We start from the raw sequence: 24,490 nt of genomic DNA, 5'->3' as shown, positions 1-24,490 counted from the left end.
AAGAAAAGAGGACACAAAGCAGTTTATACTACAGGAACTACAAGAAGCTCAAGACAGGGGTAATCAGCCTGACCTCCATAAAGACAGAGGGTATTGTTTGTGAGCAGAAAGTTTATTGGATGACAAAATGCATTTTATTGAATTTGTAGATCACTACTTAATTTTCCACCCACCACATGGTTGAAGTGACTTAAGGCCAAATGTGAATAAAACTAACTGTGGACTGGCTTGTAGATTTAAAGTGGAGTTTTGACAGCTGGGTTACTGTTGTATAACTAAATTTTAGTTATGCGGTCATGGAAGTTTAGTCAGACTTTTATAACCGCAGTAAGCACACTAATATGAAGTGAACTATTCCAATGAGCTTGTGGGAAGAACACACTGTGCACACAATAATGGTCAGAGCAGGGGGAGAAATTACGGTTATCTGAGACTGCTTCCAAAATGTTAATGTCATTAATTTTTGTCTCACGCTATTACTGCTTAACGCTCGTCACGCGTAATCACATTCCTCCAAGGGCGGTGATTTTAAAACACAATCCAAAATGCAGGACAGTACAACTTGCCCAGACCAGCCTAAACCTTGAGTTTGCGCAGAGGGGGTTCACGGCACGGTGCTGTGATGTCGTTTTCGTGCAGGCCTCACTGCTTTTCTCCACAAGACACCGTGAAGGCGTGAGGGTACGTTAATTACAGCTGTCCACAATTAACGTTCCAAACAAAAATATCCCTTTTCGACAACTTTTTGCTAACATATACTAGCTTTCTTCAATGCTTCTTTACATAGAGTCTACCTTTTGATCAAGTAAATACATGGCTTATGACAAATGTAGTTAAACAACCTGTGTCATAATGTTCTGTGTTGTTCTAATAATGGTTCCTACCAATTCACTTAAAAAAAGTCACCCAAATTAACTTGTTTTTCACCATCAATTTCAAATGGATTGGGTTAACAATTTTAGTACACTCTGCATGTTTCTAAATTGAGTGTGTTATGATGACTGGTTATTATAAATCAAATGTCCAAGATTTTACGGAGGCTTAAAATAGCTCAATAATTACATGAGTCACCTTGCCACTCAAGAAAAGCTTGCTCTTCCCTCACCAAAGTACTCTCACCATCATTGCAATAAAAGAAATCCTCCTTCACCGTGTGGCTGTGCACATGCAATATTTTTGGATCACGCAGGCAGCGCAAACCCACTCCCTGTCAAGTGTTATGTTTTGTTCATCTGCCAAAGTAAAGGTTTGACAAGGAGGAACGTAGTCATTAGCACTGGCAACCATAACTTCTCACTTCACTTCTGACTGTATCACCTCCATCTGATTCCCATCCAACTGTGCACCAGCCCCAGACAGCACCAAGAACATAAACGAACAGGTAAGTAAATGTAAAAAAAATAAAAATAAAAAAAAAATAATAATAATAATAATAATAATAATAATAATAATAATAATAATATGAAAGTAAACATGTATCACATCCATTTAGACTTCACAAATTCACACAACATCTGGACACGTCGACTTGCTCCCTCTTTCACTGTCTTCCTCAGGTATAGATGGTCTCTTTGACACAGCCTGCCAGTCTGCTGCCATGCAACGCCACATTTAGCTCTGCAACAAGCGCCAAACTGCAGCGGAGGACAGCACAGTGAGGAGGTTATTAATGGCCTTCTTTATTTCAAACGACAGTCTAAAAACACTGGTGGCACCATGCAGACCCTGCTTGCTACAAGCTTGTCTTTCATCCCATCTGTCTTCACTCCCTTCACTCTCCTTGGTCCTAATGGCCCCACGGCTTTCACTCTGTCACTTTTGCTCCTAATACATGCTTTTCTGTCTGGTAAGCTCCAATAGAGGGTCTTATTGACTTTGTGAAAAAGCACCTAGCAGTCTTTCAATACCACAGATGTGTTGCACTTTTTCTTTAATTATTTTTTTCTATAAACTGAAGAATCTTGAACCGTTTCGCCCATAGAGCTAAGCAGAGATGAGAACTTCTGAGCACACAAAGTCATGCCCATAAAGCCAATAGATCATCAAAACTTTGTAGTTTTCCCCCCTAACCTTCAAGTTATCTCTGCTGACCTTCTTTCCTTTCATTTCTCAGAGCCTCATACCACCTATCCCTTCACCCCGCTGTGAATTTTGACACCTGTTTGATGTATCCCTTTCGTTACTTTTGGGTGTGCAGGAATGGCCCATCCATCTCCTATTGCCCTGCAGAGCGCAGCCAATCATAATCCAAGTGGTTACGTTTGATAAAAAACACATATGCTTATGTGCTAACATTGTTTTTTACTTACATACTTGTATATACTTGCATTCTACATTCATTTCCAAGAATGTAGAAAGCATGCAAACTAATTTGTGCATATGTTTTTAAATTGAGAGAATCCCTCTGGTTTCCAACCAAGTTTGCATATCAAAAATTAAATAAGAAATGACTGTAAAGGTAAAGAGCATTAGCCCCATGTATTAAGCATTATGAGGTCTAAATCTCCAACATGCAGATTATTAACTCAGCAGGACAGTTTTCATATTTCTCTCATACTGCTGCAGCCATGTTAGCACACCCTATGCCTACATGGTCGAATTTGACAAGACTTCTCTGTGGAATAACAAAGAATGACAACTAGAGTAAAAAGCTTATTTCAGTCTTACAGACATCATAACACTCATGGATATGTAAATGTTGGAACCCATTATGCACTGGTTGCTTTTTTGCACTGCTGCTCAGAAACAAATAAGTTTTGACGACCTGTCTAAGAGTTCAAGCCATCACCTGTGACTGGGAATAACATGGGAGAACTGCTAACCTAACAAGACATGACCATATACCTAAACTGAGAGGCCAGCCAAGCAGAGCCTTAACCAGAAATGCAGCCAAACGCTCCATGGTACCTTGGAGAAGAAGCAGAGATCCACAGGTCATAGTGGGGTATCTGTCAAAGGCACAACTAGTAGCTATAAATTCCACAAAGCTTTTTATATTGAAAAGTAACAGAAAGAGCATTGTTCTGATAAAGCAGTAAAGATTCCAAATGTAAAGTAGGGTATAGAGCAAATTTGTACAGATCAAAAATGTAAAGTAGGGTACAGAGGCTAACCTCACCCTGAATACACTATTTCTAGAGTGACACATAGTGGTGGCAGCATTATGCTGTGGAGATGCTTTACTCTAACTGAAAAAGAAAAACCCTTTAACCTGGTTGAATTTCTAGCAGAGTAACAAGCCAAAACATGCAACCAGAGCTACAAGGTAATAATTTAGCAGACAACATATCCATGTATTACAATGGCTTAGTCAAAGTTCAAACGTAGATCCAGCAGAGAGTATGTTGACAACATTTTGACAACAAATGTTAGCAAAACATTTTGAAAATGAGGAATCATTTTCCTTTCCCTTTTCAATTTTGCCCTACTGTTGGTCTGGGCACAAGAATGTAGAAAGGTTTTAGGGTTGTGAATACTTTTAATGCAAACACATGATTGAGATTTAACACTATTCTATATTTTTTATTGGAAATAAAACTTCATTGTTCTTCCAGAGGAAATAAATGTGTACGTTTTGATGCATGTATGACATGATCGATAACAGTACAGTTAACTGTTACAGTTATTACAGCTCAAACTGCAAAAACTGTTACATTGCTTTATTTCTGATTTTATTAAGAGTCCTGTCAAAGGAAATACAAAATATAGAAACAAATATTTTGATGACCATAAGACCACTCTGTGGGTTGGGTGGATTTCCTGACCTGCAGGAAATTTTAGCTTAAGTTCCTTATTCTGGAAAATAAAAACAAAAGCAGCCAGGTGGGAGAACACAATACACAACACATTCAGCAGCATCCATTGCAAGTTATATTGATACATAGCATAGATATGTACAAAAAATGCATATCAATTTTCCCTTTATTAAAAAACTACCACGAGAAATGCTCCAAAGCACCAATAAAAATATGATGTACATAATATAATAAAATGGGATTTCTCTTGTATGTGCCATTATGATTTATCATTTTTAAAATCCATATTTAGACAAAGATACTGTACTTGGTAAACAGGTAAGTCAATGACGCAATGGAAATAAGGAAAAAAAAAAATATGTACAAATATGTACAGCAAAAAATTCAACCATATTTACAGTTTACTGTAAAAGAAAAACAACATTTTAAAGAGGTGGCATCTTTTTGAGTTTTTTCTCCTGGGTTAGCGTTGTCAATGGTAACAACCTCTCACCCTTGAAACACGGCAGAGCCTGAATGATTTCAGTGATTGTGTTCGATAACGAGGCTCGATGTTTGTCTCGTCAAAAGCTTCAAGTGCCCCGAATGATTTGGTTAAACCGCCTCCTTCACTGCTCAGATCACAGAGAAGACCCGGAATGCCTTCCCTCCAGGAGGGTTTTGAAGGCTGCAGGGGGAGAGAGGGACAAGAAAACTAATTAGTCTTGGCGCTGTACTGTGTTTCTCTTCAAACATCCACCAAGACATTGATAGGACCATTCAACCACAGTCAAAAACTTACAGAAACTTACAGAAAACTATGGTTACAGGGTTGACAAAAAAAAGTTACCTCAACCCGCAAACGGATGGAACAGAGTTCCATGGAGAAAACCACTGCTGACTAAAAACAGCACACAGGCCTGACACTTGCCTTAAAAACATTAAAGACCCCCAAGACCTGTGTTGGAAAATGTTATGGGGACCGACAAGAGAAAATTGGAAGTTGTTGAAATATTTCATTTGCTGAGTCTGCAGAAGAGCTGATTCTTTGCAACTCATACATTTGGATTATGTGAATACTAGCTTGGCTTGGGCTTCTAAGCTTTCCAACAACCATCATACAAGCCAATTAGTTCATTTTCTTTCAAATGGGTGTGAGTACATCCCAAAAATGATTAGGTTAACTCTCAATTGCTCTCCTTGGATAATGTGTAAAAATCTCTGCACTTAAACGATTAAATGATTTAGATACCAAAGACTGTATTGAAGTGCATTGTAGTTCCTTCTACACCCTTAGTAAATATAATAAAAAATTTAATTATATTGTAGCATAATCTGTTATTCATATTTTGGAAAAATCCAATATATAATTTTTACTTAGTTGTTTTTTCCTTTTTTTCCCCCTTACTAAATCACCAACGGCACTCTAATTCTCACCTTGGCAATTGCTACATAATAAATGTATCTGCAGAATTTTTATATTATTATTTACATGTTTTAGTTAATCAGAGTAACTTCTAATGAGTAATTCATTAAAACCCTAGGGTAGAAATACCACATGACATATGCAACACAAGAAAGTGTGCTGTTGAAATAAGGCAAAGTATTGATCTTTATTAGTCAGAAATAGTTGCTCCCTATATTTGGTCATTTCTATATTTTGAGCAAAAACTAAGATTCTTTAAATGAATCTAATACTCACAGAGGGGCATGTTTAATTCCATAACAAACTTTAAACTTTAATGATTCACCTCAGATTCTACATTTTAAGCAGCTGTAATTTTGCCAAGACTTTATGGCTGCTCTAACTGCTTTATACCGTCTGTTCCTGAGTACTGTGTGAGAAAAAATACGACACTTGAGCAATATAAGAGCTATCTCCACATGACTGAAAAACAATCTGGAGACAATTATTACCACTTTACGCTTGGTAGAGACTGAAAGAAATGCTTCAGATTTTATTTTTTCAACATTATCTCACATTTTGGGCAACATCAAGTCCCAAGATGGAGGAAATGCTTTGTTATTAAACAGCATCTTGCAATGATGTTTTTTTTTGTTGTTTTTTTTTTGTATGGGATAAGTGGCATGTGACATGAGGAAGGATGTCCCAGACAATTTAGCAAATGTGCTCAAAACTTCAAAAGCTTTGTCACTACACATTTAAAATAGTGAGGAACTGATATTTTCAGGTAGTTGGATGATAACTTAAAAGATATTATCTTGCTCAGGTAATGCTGACTGTAGATAACTCATACTCAGAGATACACAAAGGTGCTACACTCATCTTCTCAACAATTATTGCCCAGCTTTTAATTATGTTCAATTCAAATCATGCTAATTGCCCTCTGAGGCACCCTATATCAGAGTTTTAATAAAGTGCCCATATCATGAAAAGATTAGGGCCTCAAAGAGGAAAGAGTCTTTGAATTTCTCTCACCTGGGGAACCATTCATTCAATTCAATAGCAGAGACCTCATCAACTGTAATTCTTTGCATTGGGTTTTTCTTTCCTGTTAACTACTTCTCTTGATGCTGCTACAGTAAAGCTCCACTTGTTAAATTAGGTGGCTGTTAGAAGAGCAAATTTCAGAAAGTATACAAATACTGAAAATATAAATGTCACCCCTCTATTGGTTTTCAAAACATTTGGAATTAGCATAACATGGGCTAAAAGTCAGAAGCAAATAAAAATGATATGTTGTGAAATAATAAAATATGCAGTTTAAATTCATGAGGACAAAATCTCCAACTGAAAATGCACCTACCTACACACATTTGTGTACACACTACATATTTACAGACAATTCCTGCCATACCTCTCAGAGAAAATCCCATTTTGGTATGAGGAAATATAGTGATTCCGCTTGTCCACTGGCATCACATCTATGTATCCACCCACACCATTCCTGATGACTCCAGCATGGACAGCTGCCCGACATGCACTGGACTTCTACAAGGACCAGTAAGAAGAAAAAGAATGATGAACTAAAACTCTGTGGAAGGTTGGCTTTTACACATCTTCAGAAAAACAGGAACTTACGTCAGAGTATATTTTGGTACCAATGACTCTGGACAGACGAGGGTTCTCCTCTAAACAGTTCCTTGGGCAATATAATCTAAAAATACAATAATTTCAGGTTTTGACAAAACCAGAGAACAATACTGGATACCAGAGACTAGAAATATATTTGGTGGTCAAACAGTAAGTACATTAAAGTTCAAACCTTGGACAGTGTCTTGAAGGCTTCTCATATGGACACAATTGTTCAACTGTGGTTTCACATGTAATGGCTTTAACTATATATAAAATAAGCACACAGAAAATGTCTACAAATATTGATGCAGCAGCACACCTTCTAATGAGCAATTCTATATGTGTATAATACGTAATGTGTGTCACACTCTTAGACTTACCTGCCACTCTGGAGACTGTGAAGGAGTTAGCACTGTGATATTTTCTGTCCAAAGGAAAGGCATAACACACCATTAGATTTTCTCCTTTTCGTTCAGCTTCGATTGAATTGTAATGAAGTCACTGCGAAGTATCTCAAGTGTACTACATATAAATATCAATTTTGTTTCTAAAATCACTCCCTCACCCGAGAGACTGGACTCCATTCTTGTTGGATTTGATGAAATAGTTCTTTCTGCCTTGTCTTGTCACGTCCAACCAGCCCCCATCGTTATCTATGACACCAGCATGCAGACCAGCTCTGCACACACTCGATTGCTGCACAAACCAGGGATATTTTTGTGTACATTTTGCTGACACATCAGTTAGAACTTACAAAAGTTTTCAAACAGTGGTAGAAAATTTTTTTTATTAGTACGAAAATGTAGGAAGTTTGTGTTTGGCTAATTATTTCTTTGCTGCAATAATTATTCTTGTTAATAAATATTTTTCCCTTAAACAGTGGCATCTTCTTAACAAGCAGATAAAGTTCTCTTCGATCTACTTTTGACCTTTTTCAAATTTGACTGACCAAACTAAAATTGGTACCTAATGACTGAAAGACTAACTATATGTTTTTTGTTGTTGTTTAATATATTTGTTTTTGTCAACTGGTAACCTAGCACTTCATACAATAGATGACATTATTAGCCAGTAGAGCATAATTTAGCCATGATGGGTTGACTCTAGTGGAAAAGAGCCAGTAGGCTTATTTCATAACAAAATTATACATTGTCCCAAGGTTTATATTGGCAACAAAATATCTTCATGAAGACTTGATTGGTATTCAATCAAAAATATTGGTTATACAAATATACTCTTAGCATGTTTCAGACTTTAAAATTGCATATCAACCTGTTTACCCACCATTTCATAGTAAACTGTTCCAACCACTTTTCCTGTTGCATCCAGGCATCCAGCTGGACACTCGTACCTGTACGTCAACATAGAAAAAGCCATAGTTTAAAACACTGTCCATTTCTCTTTATGTGTCACTGTTTGATCTCTGTTTTACCTATTACATGTTGTTCCTTTGCACTGATCTCGCAGTTTGGTATCACAGGTGACCAGCTGAGCTGAAACACAAACAATATGACTTCTCAGAAAATGCTCCTACACAAAACTGCATCCATAAGTCAGCTGTTTTAAATTGGGTTTTGAAAATCCCAGGTTGAGAGAAACCCAAGGGAAAGGGATTGGTGCATTGCTTCCAGAACAAAACACACACACACACACACAAAAAAAACCCACAACATATTTCAGGGTGGTCAGCAATACTAAAGGAAGTATCTCATCTTACACTCTTAAGGCCCTTGCACTGCAGGGAGGAAGCCATTCAAAAACCACAGCAAGCCCCTTTCATTCCTGCTCAGCAAGCCAAAAACAAACACGTCCTCAGGGGATCACGCTAAAATAAAGACCCCCTCCTCCAAAGAGTGACTTGCAGAATTGGGCCGGGTTTACAGAATGTCAGAGTCAATCAAGTGGATAACAAGTAAAGGCTACAAAGCATCAAAGAAATCTTGCATAAACTGTAAGTAAAACATTATTCAGTTATGATCTGTTTTCTTTCTATAATCCAATACTGCTGCTTCCACACACAAAAAAATTCTGATTCTCTGGTTCTAACGCAGCTTCCAGACGTTTTTCTTTATAGTACATACCGTACTGTACTTCCCAGATCTGCTGGTCCCACCCCTTAAACCGAGCCCCAAAGCCCCCAAATTTAAGTTGAAACTAGATCCAGAACAAACAGTTAAATGGCAACTTACACATCTGCTGAATGTTGAACACGTCGTTCTTCTGCAGGTCCTCTGTGGGGGGCTCGGTGGGGGCCGGCGCTGGGGCAGGGAGGCTGGGAGGTGCAGGTTTGGAGGCCCGAGACCAGGGTTTTGTTCCTCGAGGGCCCTCTGGCTCAATAAAGTTGCTCTCCTCTGTTTCTTCCAGTGGTGGGTTAGATCTGTCATCTTCAACTAGAGATACAGAAACAGGGAACGATGAGTCGTTTCATTTCACTTTTGTCTGGGTTCTTTGCCTTTTCCAGTGTGACTCATGGATACCTTTGTAGCAAAGATTATCTTTGCATCCTCCTCCGTAGCTTGGAGGACAAGAAGAGCATGGTGTCCCATGTTTGTAGGGGGAATGTCCCCACCAATTTCCCCTGTTATAATCAATATTCAGTGAAACTGTTCAAACACTGTAAATGAAACATGTTTTTTTTATTTTATTTAAATTTCCTAATATGACTTTATTCTGCTGTACTTACTTTGGTGAATAGTTGCAGACCAGATATACAGCTTTCTCCCAAATTTGTCCCCACACATTCATGTTGTAGCAGAGGTTGATGGCACAGCCAATTCGGCTGCTCGTGGCCCATACCAGCTACAAAATGATGATATAGTTCATTATTCAACAAAAACAGCTGACACAAATAAGTAAAGTCAGGTAGGTTACCTGTGTGTAATGTGTGCAAACAGGTCCGGAGCATTTGAACGGGCAGTAGGGATTGCACTCTTGAGGATAAGGGAAGGAGTAATCTTTCACTTCATCGTACCAGGCCTGCACATGGGACGTAGGGGGCCGATACCTAATAACAGCAGTGACTGTTATAAGTCAAACGAAGCTAAAAAAAAACAGTGATCTCTATCTCACAGTGAGGCCAGGGACTCTTTGAAGCAAGAAGCAGAAGAGTTTCATAAATTACACATACTCAGTCAAAGTTGTAATGATTAATTAAATGCACTTACAAGCTTACCAAGGAAAAACATTGCTCTAAGTAATACACCTCCACCATGTATAACTGCCAACCACTGATAAACACACCACTTTAGGCACTCCTGTTATGATGGCTCTCACTGGTAAGCACTGCTATGTTACCAAGGCCACAGGCCTGGAACCAGGTGCTGAAGGATAATTTGATTAAAATGAAGCACCTTGACGGTGAGGTGAACTGATTAGATGCAAAAACAAGATTTTCTTATGTGAGACACTGACGTTTCGAGAGATTTTTTGAAAGGGGCGTGAGTAAGCAAATGGAAAAACAGAACCAGTGAGAGTCTGTGCTGTGTAAATCTATTGGGTAAATCAATCATAGGATCTCAGGTACATGTCCACAATGGGTAATCACTGTCAACAATTGTTTTGTATATGCCCCTATATCTTATTGGTTGGGACAGGGAAGGCTTTCTAAATAATAAGAAGTCAGTATTTAGACTCGCACAGGGATCCTTTTGTGTCAGGAGATGAAAAGAGTCAATTCACATTCATTTAGATTGGTCAAACCTAAAGTGAATAGTTCTACTTTGACAGACTTTACACTGAAAACTTGTTAAAATAAAAGGAAGACTCCCTTAATTTTTGTGAACCCAGTAATTTGAGTTGTACATTGGACAAAGGAGGAGCTATTCTCCCTGGTCAAAATTAATGTTAGAATCTCCAATGTTTGGACTTGGAATAAGGTGGTTAGTTTTATTTCAAAGTCCCACATTATTATATCTTGTGTTTTAGAAGAAAATGGGACAATTAAATCCAAATGCCGAAGTAAGACAGCACTCTGTCATATACTGTCTACACTGTGAAAGAAGAAATGTCAATGTTCTCAGAGTTATCGGGAAAGCCCATTATATTTGTAATGCCTCCTCTGGAGAAATGACAAGGAAAGGAAAAATGAAAAAGTAGCTAACTTGTGAAGAATATTCAAAGTTTTTATTAAAACATAATTTACCTTCCCCAATGCACACCCAGGTTCTGCCCGATCTGTGGGAGTAAGCCCGCAGGACCATGCTCCCAGAGGCAGGTCTCTGCCCACTCCTCAGCAGTACGTTCCAGCTCTGTGTCCCACATCTGATCACAAGAATAAGATAGAGAATAACAAATAGCATCAGTTTGCAGAATATTTTGAATAAAAGCTGGAAAGCTGACAAAATGTTATCCAAAGCCAATTAGATAGAGAGCTGATGATAGAGCATGAGGTTTATCAATGTCAAGTTAGAGAGCTGGTAATGAGCAAAGACATTTACAGCCGTATGTGCTTTTTCTGTGGGCAGTGATGTGCTAAACCCATATGATGAAGTGCTAAGTAGCTTCATCATCTTCACGTTAGCTGTATCTTAAATCTGATGTCAATTTGGAGATTTATTCACCCCCAACAGCAATTTCACCCCCAACAGACCTTCTCTGAATTGTTTGTAAATTAATTAAAAATGAAAAAATAAAAAATAAAAGAATGCTGGAGCATATCTTTTGCTTTACTGCTTTGCAATCTACACACTGTGTCAAGTTCTGGGAATGCGAAGAGAACCCACATATGTCCTAATAAAAAAGAAAAATATGGCCAAATTTCTCTTAAGAACAGTATGAATCAGAGTCAGAATCATAATATACTTTAAGGGGAAATTGCTTATTTGTTGACAAGCTACTCTGTCCAAAATGCTAAATATTTGCAAATACAGATATAAACTATAAGTAACATACATTTATAAAAAATAAGTCTGAAACTACAAGTAATTTAATTTCATGCCTTTTTATTAACAGTCAGGGTGACTTGTGTTAGTAAAATCAATAAGAGTGTGTGCATGTCTATGTAATATTAAAAATCTAGTCAAAGGTGTCAAAAAATTTGTTTTTAAGCCTGCTCTAAAATTAATAGTTGACACAGCTGACGTAAATACCAAGCCTGTAAAATGCAGAACTACTAAATGCTAACTGATTGCCTGTACCCCTGCAGGAAGCAGATCACAGCTGATGCCATTTAAAGTTGCTTATAAGGTCGAGTTGTTCCATGGTTTATAATGACCCACTGAGTGTTGGTTAAAGCAATATGGAGAATTTGTTCAACTCAAAACCGCACTGCCCTGACATGACCTCTATTTGCGGTGCGCTGACTGAAATGTCAGCATTATCATCTGCTTTGACATCTGTTTTGGCATTTTAAAGCTGCTGTCACACTATTTATCAACTTGACACATTTTCCCCATATCTAAAAACACAGTTTGTTTGTCTAAACATGAAGAAATTAGAAATATTTTGTGAAACAAGAAGTGCTGCCTATGAATTCAACTATGATGTACCCTCTGGTGCCTGTGTCTTGGAATGAAGAAAGATGTACAGTGTGCCACTCAAAACCGAGTAAGTAACTTTTGTTGCTTCATTATTTCCATTGATCACCAGATTGTCTTGGGGTTAATGCTCTGTGCTCCATGAATAGTCTGTGAGTATTCCCTACTTATGGGGCAGAATTGTCAACCATTCAAAATGCATGAATCTTCTTCAGTGCAGACAGTGTATCTGCATGGTTTAGAATGAGATTACATAATCTTATCATTTAGTCAGTGCTATAAAATGTTTTAAGACCAGTTTATTTTTAAAAATGGGTGAATACATATAAAAAAATATTAGCGCTTAAATACATGAAATTAAAGCTACGTGGCTTACGTCCAACTATACTCCCACTAGTAAGTTGGCGTTAAAAGTAACAAATTTGGTTTGGACTTTTGAGTCGCACAAATTATCCCTCTGTGGCACCAATGTGTGACATATAGATCCAGAAATGTGATGTTGGAGGATTATTTACTCAAAGAAGGTAATCTTCAGATGCCATTGATGGTAGTTTGCAATGGGGTGTCAGTGAATAATCCATCCATCCATCCATCCATTGTCTGTTCACTCTTGTCTCTTAGAAGGGTCGGGAGGGTTGCTGGTGCCGATGGACAGGTTGCCAGTGTGTCGCAGGGCAACACAGAGACATACAGGACACACAACCATTCACACACACACTCACACCTAGGGAGAATTTAGAGAGACCAATTAACCTGACAGTCATGTTTTTGGACTGTGGGAGGAAGCTGGAGAACCCAGAGAGAACCCACGCATGCACAGGGAGAACATGCAAACTCCATGCAGAAAGACCCCGGGCCGGGAATCGAACCCAGGACCTTCTCAGCTCTACCAACTCTACCAACTGTGCCACTGTGCAGACCATTCAGGGAATAATGTTGAATGCTAATGATAAAAAAAAACAAAAAAAAACAACAACACTTCTCTTCATGTCCCTGAATATATTCATGGCATTAGGTTGACAGATCGTCACAAATGTCCTGCATTTTGGGGCTCAAATTACTGTTGTCCAAACACTCTTAAAAAGCAGACCAGTTGACGATTTCTAATTTCTTGCAGTTAAGAAGCCAACAGCTTTTTTAAAATAAAATTGGTCTAAAGCAAATATTTTCTGTTAGTTACTTGGCAAGGAGCAGTGCATGTCATCATGAGGGGAAAACAGCTAGAAGAAGCCACTCAGATTTGCCATTCAAATTATTTTCACATTTCCTTTTAGATGTTGTATCTGTACAGTGTACAGCCAGGCTGTCAAGATGCTGTTCTTTGCACAGCTACCTCAGGAGGAGGAACCCTGTAACCACAAACCCGATCCTGTCCGCCTCCCGCTCTGACAACAGAACCATAAAGAAAAGAGCCCCCACCCTTGCGAACATTTTTCAGCGTAGCTCACATGGCATTGTTTGTTTTGTTTAACACTTCATTTGCGGTCTGGATTTCTTATATTTTCTTTTTCACTTTGTGTTTGTCTGGCTGCCCTCACAAGATACTTCCTTTGCAAGTATGAGTTTCCTGTTTAATAATCAATGGACCATACTGAGACTACTGAGAGGCGAAGGAAAGATATGGGAACTGGGAAAATAAAGTAAAAAGAAAAGTTGGAGAAAAGGCAAAGATAGAAATGAGTGGCTTTCTGTCATGAACTCTAACAGAGAGAAGAAATTAAAACAGATCGAATCAAAGAAAAATATTGTGAAGTAATTTACATGTGTGAATTTCCATTCAAGTTTTTCAAATTCCACTAAATGGTTTGAAAATGGCAAATGAAAAGATTGCACAACCAGTCAAACTTTAAAATGTTTTACATAGAAATCAGATTCAATGTGAAACAACTATTGACAACTACAACTGCAAATATTCTATTTGATCTTAGTAAATACAAAATTTGCTTATCAAGAATTAAGGAAATGACCAATCATCTCAGGAAAAAAGGGTGGTAGGCTGTAAGAAGAATATATTCTGAGTAGTTTTGCAGTATGGAAAAGAACAGCTGCAATGCTTAAAACAACTGTAGATTGTGTTCCTAATTTTTGCTTAACATCGTACTTACTGAAACCCTCATATTTTTATTCACATCCTAAAGTGTTCTATAAAGAAAGACCAGAATGAATGTTTGCCAACAATTATGTCAAGTAAGATGATTTTTACAACAGGATTTTTCATAGCCAACAAATGCTATGACAAATGGATTTTGAGCTGTCCATGCTGTTCTGTATTTTTGTGCCCTGTGTCTCTTTAAGGATTTGTAACAGTGATGATCCCTGGACACACTGACGACAAGAACTGTGGCCAGGGATTTAGAGCAAAAGCAAAATTTGGAAAATAAAGGTTTTGTTTTTGTACAAGCTGTTACATAAAGAGGATGCAGCGAGTCAAAGGGGTCGAAGATCCAGACCATCAGGTTTCAGTGGAGCCTAAGATGGGATGTGGAGTCCAGGTGGTGCACAGTAGGTAATCTGGAGCAATTCTTTAAAATCAAAGTTTCCATTCGATGTAATATTGGTGTGGAATCAGTGGAGAAACTAGGAACACCTGTTCTGAATGCACTCTGGCACCCCCCTGTGGAGACCTTCTTAGTATAACTAATCAATTCAGATTTCTAAAATAGTGGAACTACTGGATCTCTTAGCTGACTTTTAGGGTCCAGAAATATTCCATGCCACAGCTAATCAGTAGCTGCCAGATCACTTTAAAAGCCCTGGGCTTAGATATTGTCTGACTGCATTCCACATTGACTAAAAACAAAAATCAATAGAGCTTTGTCATAATTCACTAACAGCACCATCACCACAGACCCGAGTGTGGTGCAGCAAGGCCAAGCTAAACATCAGGAAACGTGGGGCCCTTTCCCCCCACCAAGATGCCGTCTGTTTGTCTTCTACTGCTTCAAACACTGACACCTTTCTTTTTATACCTGTGGGTCAACATCTGAGTGAGAGGCAGAATCGCTGTCCCCGTGTTGAAGCCATTGTAAAGCGTGAATGCTTATTCTGGGAATTTTTGGGGCCTATGTGGTGCATAATGACAGAATGGGAACGAAGCCATAAGGATAAGGAAGGGAGAAGCAGGGAGAAAGAAGAAAAGAAAGGGAGGAAGGGAAAGTAAAAAAAAAACAAACAAAAGAAAAACCAGGCAGATGAAGGGGGGAGATAAAGCAGTGGATCTAAACTGATGTTATCTTCAATGATTGCCTCAGAGGGTCACTGGGGTTGTGGTCTAATACAATGGAGGACAATAGGAGAGCTGATGGGCAAACGTTTCTCTCTGTGCACATGGTTTCATGCATCTCTGCATGCATGAGTGTGTAACTGGAGCACAGCCAAGCATGTCTACGAAGTCTTCCAGCAGAGTGAAGCTTTGAGCCTTCTGGAAAGTGACAGCAGTTGGGGAAAAAAGGCATTTTGAAATAAAATGGAAATCAGTCACAAAAAGATATGATCTGTAAAGCTGACCAGTACCTCAAATACTGACAACTACAACTGCAAATATTATTTTCCATAGTCACAGAATATTGTCTTTTCTCTGTCTGCCTATTTAAAATACACATAGGGCAATTATCAATATTAAGGTATATCAAGGTTTTTTTAAAAATAGTGGCTTCAAAACAGTTTCTATTATATAACATTTTCTAAATGAGATACCAAAGAAAGAGCCCATACAGTTACTATACGGTTGCTTCTCATTCACAGTAGTTACTAATGTATATTAAATGCTTAACACCTAAGTAAATTTTCTTGTCACCCTCCATTAAAGAATGGAGGTTGCAAGTTTAAGGACATGCATGGGGTGTTGTATTCACGCTTAGATTTAAAATCCACAATAAACCCTCATAAATCAGAAATCTAGAACTCCTAGTGTCACGTTAATTTCTTGAAAACGTCTTTTTGCATTTATTTCAAAATGGCATTGGTTAAGTTTGGTAGACCTGGGGAAAGCCTAAACAATTGTCAGACTGAGTATTTGCACTGAAAAGCAACATCAATGTCTTATCCTTTTAAAGTTCACTTAAATTACATACTTGGTGAAGTGACTCAAGACTCAAAGTTCAGTTAAGTGGTTAGGAACTGACTTGAGATTTGACATGGAAAGAAAGATGTCAGACCTATAGCCTGCACATACTCTGCAAAAACCAAGAAATGTGTTAGTTCTCCGTTAGTCATTTTCTTGTGCCCAAGCTGTAGCATGCTGACGGATGTCCTTCGATATTTTCTATTGATGTTCTATCTCACTGATGCCATCTATTTTGTAAGGTACACCGGTCAACTCTGCAGCAACACATCCACCCATCATCCAACACAGCTTCACATTTAGGATTGAAATCTCAAAACATTTTCTTCCGGATGTAATAATGGTAATCATTTTGACCAAACACTTCACTTTTAGTTCCACCAGATCAAAGGACAGCTTCCTCTTTGCTGAGTGCTCTTTCAGCCAATGTTTGTACATAGCTTATTTTACTGTGGATAACGACACTCTCTCACCAGCTCTAGCCAACATCTAAATAGGTACTTTCTCCTTTGATCTCGGGTTCCCACTTATCAAACTATTTTTTTTCTCCAAGTTATCATATTGTGAGAGTCTCCTTTCTCTCTTGCCTCCTTTTCTTTTTTAATTCCCGCCATTTAATGTTTACCTTCATTCCCAGTTTTCTTTCACTCTGTCTCACGCCTCACATCCTCTTGTTGCATACCTCTACATGCTTAACCCGACTGTGCCTTCAGACCCCCAAAAAACTGCCTACTGTAACTAGAGATGGTGAAAAGAGCTACACTCTGCCTAACTCAGCAGTTTTTCACACCCGTGTGCCTCTGTACAGACGTACGAATGGTCCCCGAGCATAACCTCTCAATTACACAATTACACAGTCCAGCAAATGCCCTCAGCAGGAACTGTTTATTTTATTTTACTGGAGAATAATGCAAGCTTTTGTTCTGTTTCTCTTTAAGTGATGGAGAAAAGGTGATGAAACCTCATTACTGTCTCCACATTGTCTTGATTTTGTTTTTTCTTCCACCTGAGACGTGTTGTCGATGGCCGTGCACTGCAGAGGCCAAACTGTGCCTAAACGTAGTATGTGATCTGGAAAACATCCAGATCTGCGCCCAAGGTGTGGTGTATGCCTGCGTGTTTAGCCAGGGTAGTTAGACAGCTGGTAAAACAAGGCCCTCTGTGCTGCACTCTTGATTCTAATTGCACTGTGAAAAGCGATCTGGCGCTGCACACTCAAGTGATGGCCAAAGGATAAAGTCAAACAAATCTCTAGGCATGAGTGTTGGGGTTGAAAGGAGGGGCAGAAACGCAACAGAAATGTGATTATTGGCAAGTTGGCAAAATTCTTCTGTTTTTGCAAAGTAGCCACAAAGTCATGGGGGGTAAAAAGTTGTGGGTTCCTGTGCAAAGGTGCTTTGGAGGCTGGCACTGAGCAAAGTGTTTGAGCAAAGTTAGACTGCATGGAGCCAAATGGTCTGGTGACTTGTTCAGCTCACCAAATTACAAAACCTTTCAAGAGTCAGAAACTGAATTTTCTTTAAACTCTGCTGATTCTGACCATAATGCTGCAAGTAGCAAAATATTTACAAGATTATTTATATTTATACATCAAAGCATAAATTTTGCACCTTGTTTTTAGAATTACATGCATTCACTGAATACAAAAACAAAAAATGTTTTTGCTGTTTGACCCGCTGATCACTATATATAACACTGGCTAATTCCAGCCTCTGTCATAGTTATTGGCATATCTCCAATCTTTAAACTTCTTTACAATGTCAAACATAGAAATGTGACATATGAGTAGGTATGGGCCAATTACCAGTATCAAAGTACGCTGAGGTTTGAAAATGTTTTTAAATCTCTCTTACACTTCAGCTAGCACACAGAACTAGCCTGTACTAATGACAGCAGATAAACTGTTTTTTTCTGTAACGATTAGTTGTTTCTCTGCCACTAGCTCATTTAGCAGCAAGAACATGAGGCTGACTGACAGTGCTAAGACACTCCTCCTGAGTTTGGCATTGGTGCTAAAGTGAAAGCTAATGGTGATCTTGTATTTCAATCATATATTCATACATTTTCATTTTACGTCTTTTTAGAAATCTTCTTATTCCATCAAAATCTAACATCAGCCCATGCACCTTCATACACCTACCATGTACTCCATGTTGGAGGCAGGGGGGTAGACCTGGCCTCGGAGCTTGTTGTGCAGGTCCAAGATGAGCTGAGCGTCACTGCTGGTGATGGCCCTCTTCCCCCTCTGCTTGGCTTGCCACCAGTCTCCGTCCTCATCCAGATACTTGTCTAGCATCCGCCCCCATCCTGTGGAGTTTGGAAGCATCGCCATGGACAGGGAGGCTTGGACCAGTAGGAGCACGGACACACCTCTCAGACACCTCATCCTTGGAGATAATGGTGATGAGGAAAGGTGGTGGGCTTCTCAAACTCTACCAGGAGGAATTGGAGGGGGACAATAAGCACAAATCTTTCTTAACCTGCACAGGGGTGAGGGTGTAGATTCATTGGAAGAATTAGTGCTCACCACAAGAGTTGCTGAATAACTTATGTCAATATTGAACTTGGTAGGGACAGTGCATTAGCTTGCAGACACACGATCTGGGGAAGTGCTGTGGAAAAAGCTAATGGGGAGTTCAGTGAGGATAAACTGGCAGACTGAGAATAACTGCAATAAAGTAATTTAAACTGTCCTTGAAAAGTTTTACAACTGACTTTTAAATCCCAAATAACCTAAATGATCTTAAACGATTCGGAAGGAATGCTGGTTGCAAGAGGCATGCAGTAATTTAACAAAGTCCAGAAAATTGAAGCTCATTTACTTCTAAAGCCATTATTAACTTAAGCCTTTTAGTATGCAGAAAACATGACGATATAAAGAGCCAATAGACGTGAACACGTATTGGAACAGAAAGTGATTGGAATAAATTTATGGAGACAGTGGAGGTAATTTACCTTGAATGAACTGGAAAGGAGCCCAGTTGCTGAAATTTTGGGGGATGAATTTGGCAGCGAGGAAATCTTCAGCTGCAAGAAGAAAACAAAAAGTCAAAGTTGCACAGCTCAGGTGCAACTTGTACCGACGTTTTGCCCTTTCTTTTCTTTTTTCTTTTTTTTGCATGAATTAAAAGTATGCAGTAGGGTCTCCTCTCTCGTTTTCTGCAGCTTAAAAGAAAAAGTAAATGAATAACCGGCCTTTCTTCTTGCGGGTGTTGTGCTCCAAAGCCGGTAAAGCATCACTTGTCCACATTTTATCCTCAGTTTTGCTGTTCCACGAGAGCCGCCCCTGACCCCGCCTCCTGTCAAGGCTCATGTGCGCTGATATCGTTCGTGCATGAAGTGGTTTATTGTAGGAGTATCTCTTCATTTTCTCTTCCCAGAAACTGAGAGCTGAACTTTTATGGCACAGGGAGACAGAACCAGTTCAGATCCCCGCAATGAAATCCTAAAGTTGTGAGTTTAAGCCGCTTTTTTTTTTTTTCTTTTTTTTTTAATGTTGCGCATTGACATCTTCTTATGTGTGTGTGATAAGAGAAACTGTCTCGGTTTTTGAAGATTTAATTGGCTTAACTCATGGTTCTCAAACTGTGGGGCGACTGCCACTTGTAGTACTTGTCAACTGTTCAGTACTCAAAAGAAATGAGTGCTGAACACTCATAAGTCATTTACTAAATAAATTCAATACACCTAATAAACAATAGCAGTCAAAAAGATTAGTTCTAAACTTGGATTTGGCATAATTGCAAAAACAAGCAAATAAAAAACTTAAACACATTGATCCAAATTTTTACTGGGTATTGTAGCTTTGACAATTAAATGGCCGGGCAAACTATAATTAGCAATACAAGCTAACATCCAAAATGATTACTGAGCAATACAGCAAGTGGAGAATCTGCTCCACTACTTTTCAAAGCTTAGTCCAAATTTTTGTTTCTGTTCCCATAATTTTTGACCCATAAGACAGATATTGCTTTTATATATACATCAGACTGGTTTGTTCCCTAGATGTTTTCATTTGTGTTTTTGTTTTGGATAACTTCTTTGTTGACTTATTACTGGATTTTGCAATATGACATATAATGGTCATCAGGTTTATATTACAAGGCAATAATGTCAGAATGGGAGGTCAGAGATGATGAGCACTTTCTTGATCTCTTGAACGTCTGCTGGACCTTTCTGTTAATTTTTTTTTTTTTTTCCAACTGAGAACTTGACACTAAAAACCACAAACATTCCTATCCAGTGGGACAATTGTAGTTTTAATATGTTTATTATTATTACACTACTGGTAGTAGAACTTGGCAAACCAAGTATCTTCAGAGTAGAAACGTTATAAAGAGTTTACACTGTGAACCACTGGTCCAAAGTGTTCATAGGATAACCTTTGAAGTTCTGGGAAGAATTAAAATTCAATCCAAGTCTTTCTGTCACCTGATTCTGTCGTCACTAGTTCCCCACACTTTGCTGTAATTTAGTCCAAACTCCGTTATGGAAACAAGTAGGTTGTTTCGTCATTTCCACTGGTTGCTATGGCACATGTGGAAACAGGTGAGGGACGTAACCCAGCGTATTGTTGTTTCACCTAAGCTGCGTCATAAGTCAAACATGGACCAAAGTGATGATGAGTGTTTTGGTCAATTTTTATGTTGTTTACATAAGTCCTCATCAGCTCATAAGCAAGACTTATCCTACAGGTCAGCCAAGGGTCTATTTTACAATATGTGGCACAAAAGTTCTGAGTTATATCAAAGTTTCCATGGTAGCCAATTGTTGCTCTATCCAGTGGTTGGCAATAGTCTCTTCTACTTTTATTAGCTTTATTATACAACTCAGAAATCCATTTCAGTGTCAATAGATAGAACCATCACTTTGTCTGGGTAGAAGTATGTTAGCTTTTAGCACAGCTAGAGTGTCCAGCCAAAATAAGAAACATTCCTTTCGCAGCTGTTCAAAAAACAGATCACAGCAGTTTGTGTGTTTACTAGCAGCTATAAATATTTTGTCTTGTTTTTTCAAAGGGATGCAGATTAGTACAAAAATGCAGTGGTGTATTTTGCTGCTAGTCCACTCTAAGAGGAGAGACTTGGAAACAGACACATTAGCTTTGCCTCTATTCCCTTGATAAATAAATACGAAAGACAAGTTTTGGCAAATTTTGAGCCATAAATGCTGCTGGACACTAAGTCTTATTTGAGCATGAACAAACATGTGGACTGCATAATTGACAAAGTGATTTAATAAAATTAAAAAAAGTTGAATTCACAAAACAAAACTGGGGTTGCACTGTAGGAAAACAAAAAGAGCAAAGTTAAACAAACCGATAAGGCACATGGACAGTACTAGTCGAAAATAGGCATGATAATGGTTAGGAAAGAGGAAATGACTCTTGGCAGATAACTGAAAGAACTGAGGCAACAGAGATTTGTTTTGTGGGAAGATGATTCCTAAAAAAAGAATAGGGTAGGACTTATTAACTGAATGGTAAATCAGTGTAGGACCCCAAATAATAAGATGAACTTGAGAAACGATGAGATAAGTTACTGATCACAGGGAAACACCTCAATAAAGGGGAGCAAAACATAAAAAGGCTTTACAACCTGTAGTCCAGAAATACTAGACCAGAACTGACAGAACAACACAGTAAAAGGTATTTAATGGAAAATAGTGCACACAAGTATAGAGTTTCTCAAAAATAAGGCAGGAGTTACAACTACACATTATAAAGCAATAAAGAAATACAAAACCAAAGTAAAACTAAACTCAGATGCAAACTTGCCTGCTTGTTTTCAGCTAGTATCACTGAAAACATGCATACAGTATGATGAAGATGATCAGTTTTTACATCAGCAGAGTGCTAGAAAGTAACTAAAGTCCAAATGGGTTTCAACTTCACTGATTGTTTTAAGCCTTTACTTTGCGTAATATTTTGAATGCTTCAAAAGTAATTTTTTTAAAAATATATATAAAAAAAATACTAAAGTGTATAAACTTTATTAAATCCCGAATCTGTTGCTGACTCATATTCTTGTGTATGAAGACAACAAAAATAAAGGTATTTGCTGCCTTCCAGTCGTTGATCCGTCTAACCTACTTTTCTAGATGTAACACAAGAACCCTTACTCTGGAGACCCACCGCATGCAGAATGTCCATAAAGCCAGTGTTTACCGTCTGCTCTTTGGGTCAGTAGCACGGGCCTGGGCCATGGCCCCGGCACCGTTCCTTTCTCTGCGGTAAGGCCTGGCAGGACCCCCAACCCAACTCCTCCACTTTCAACACAGCTGAAATAGCAACACTCTACCTTTGCTCACATGTCCCATGAGGACAGCAACACTCATTCAACTGCAGTGGAATTAATGCTGTAACTGCGTTTAGACAAAGTGTCTGTGACAATATGAAACCGCAAAATGAGAAAGACGCTACAGGAGTGTGTGATTTTGCACAGTTCTTCAAAACCTTACACACTGACTAGATATAAAAAAAAACAAAAAACATACAATTATCTAGTAGTTTGGAGACATGAAAAATGTAAAGAAAAATATGTATTCCATCAAGTTAAATACATAAACAATGACTGTGAGAGAGGAATGTTTCAATTCCAAGTAAAAAAAAAATGTAAAAAAGCAACTATAGGAAAAATTGACCAACTGCAACTGCTGAGGGATTTATATGACTGACAGAGTGGTGATTTAAGTCAAGCACCCTGTAACAACAAACTCCCTGCTGATTTTAATCACAAGGCCAGGAAATAAACAAACAACAAACCTTTTTTTTTGGAAGTCTGGTTTGTGTTACTTATAGTGTTATAAACTTGTGTACAGTCATTTCTCGTTTCTATTCCCAAGAGTTCCCCTCATTCTGCTTTTCTCTCCCCGTTTCTATATCTCACCAACACAGTCTAGGCTAAGCACTGAGCAAAGGACGCTCCATTCTTCACTTCCTGTATTCAATGTGATGTCTTGCGACATCCCCCACAAACCCAGCAGAATGTTAGAAACGGTGCCAGGCCCCTGCATCCACAGCCCTTCTTTTGGAGAGAGCCGCAAACCACACAAACACTCAAAATCACATTTTCTTTTTGTTGGCCAATGTTATTCAGCTCATTACTCCCTAATGGTTCTGGTAGAGCTGGATCGGGGTCAGATTGTTGGAACAGCGTCAGGGTGAAGATGGGAGTAAAGAGCACCAAGTTCATCTGGCAGATGTTCAACCTCGCTGCTGCTGTGACACTATCAGCCGTGCTCAGCAGAAGGCTGTCTGAGATAGCCTGCTAAGAGCTGGGCATCTCAAAGCATAGGCTACTCACCTGCACCCCCTCCTGGTGTAAAAAAGCCAATGCATCTGCTAGAAAAGGTGAGGAACCACTGGTGACATCCAGGTTGCACACAGCAGATTTCCAAAAGTTTGCAAGCCTTTTTTATTATAACTGAGAAACAAGCAAATCTGTTGGAGAGGAAAATAGCACACAAAGAAACTGGAATGAGAGGGATACAATACTTTGTTGAAGCACCTTTTGATTATTTTTTAGCATCCAGTCATCTTAAGCATCTGCCATCAGTTTTAGTCAATCTCTTTAAATAAAATGATTTGGGTAACTGTATATCCTTTAACAAAACATTTGCAGACAGGTTGCAAAGGATAAAAACGATCTTATTGAGAATATGGACAGCAGTGACATAATTAAACCAGATGTTAAACCATGGTGGCTGAAAAGACGAGATGGAAATGGACCAGGGAGTCTGCCAAGAGCCTGGTTGGCAGCAAAACCGAAGGAGCTTCTGGAATTTCTGGTCAATGCTGGTTTTGTTCTAGATGTGAATGTGAGAATAGTCTCCTTTATTCCCCGCACATCTCAGCTCAGGAGTTGTTTATTCCAAGGAAAAGATTGGGGCCTGCATCTATATGACACAGTTCAATTTACCTGAACTTGAACTTCTGAGCCACAAAAAAAAAGTATGTTTGGCACAAAAAGCCCCACAGAACATCATCGAAACAGAACCGTACTTTCTGTAAAACATGTCAGTGAAAGCATCGTGATTCAGGGTTAATTTTATTTAGATGGAACCACATTTTTGCTAAGTCGAATGAAATCATAAGTACTTCTAATACTCAACTAGTTTTCACTCAAAAATCTTAAGACGTCTGCTTGAAAGCTGGAGCTAAAGAGACATTTTATTTTTGAGT

At 38.6% G+C, this 24,490-nt stretch overlaps 1 protein-coding gene across 5 annotated transcripts; it reads right to left on the bottom strand.

Annotated features, from left to right (window-relative positions):
- Positions 1 to 3,458: 3,458 nt before the first annotated feature.
- crispld1a (cysteine-rich secretory protein LCCL domain containing 1a) lies at positions 3,459 to 23,660 on the bottom strand. Of its 5 annotated transcripts, XM_044104859.1 has the most exons (17): positions 23,613 to 23,660; positions 19,264 to 19,335; positions 18,836 to 18,932; positions 18,449 to 18,740; positions 10,913 to 11,031; positions 9,643 to 9,775; positions 9,455 to 9,570; positions 9,249 to 9,349; positions 8,961 to 9,161; positions 8,204 to 8,264; positions 8,056 to 8,122; positions 7,337 to 7,467; positions 7,152 to 7,195; positions 6,962 to 7,034; positions 6,778 to 6,853; positions 6,554 to 6,687; positions 3,475 to 4,422 (listed from the first exon to the last, which is right to left on the bottom strand). In XM_044104859.1, exons 4-17 carry the CDS (start codon positions 18,692 to 18,694, stop codon positions 4,371 to 4,373), a joined length of 1,554 nt encoding a protein of 517 aa, XP_043960794.1. In that variant the 5' UTR covers positions 18,695 to 18,740; positions 18,836 to 18,932; positions 19,264 to 19,335; positions 23,613 to 23,660; the 3' UTR covers positions 3,475 to 4,370. The 5 variants fall into 5 exon arrangements, with proteins under 5 accessions (XP_043960791.1, XP_043960794.1, XP_043960790.1 ...); XM_044104856.1 differs by lacking the exon at positions 23,613 to 23,660 and having other exon boundaries at positions 3,459 to 4,422; positions 19,264 to 19,531; XM_044104855.1 differs by lacking the exon at positions 23,613 to 23,660 and having other exon boundaries at positions 18,836 to 18,920; positions 19,264 to 19,531.
- Between the last annotated feature and the right edge of the window lie 830 nt (positions 23,661 to 24,490).

The sequence above is a fragment of the Gambusia affinis genome, linkage group LG21 (assembly GCF_019740435.1).
Source record: "Gambusia affinis linkage group LG21, SWU_Gaff_1.0, whole genome shotgun sequence".
Taxonomy (NCBI): domain Eukaryota; kingdom Metazoa; phylum Chordata; class Actinopteri; order Cyprinodontiformes; family Poeciliidae; genus Gambusia; species Gambusia affinis.
This window is presented reverse-complemented; position numbering and strand designations above follow the sequence as displayed.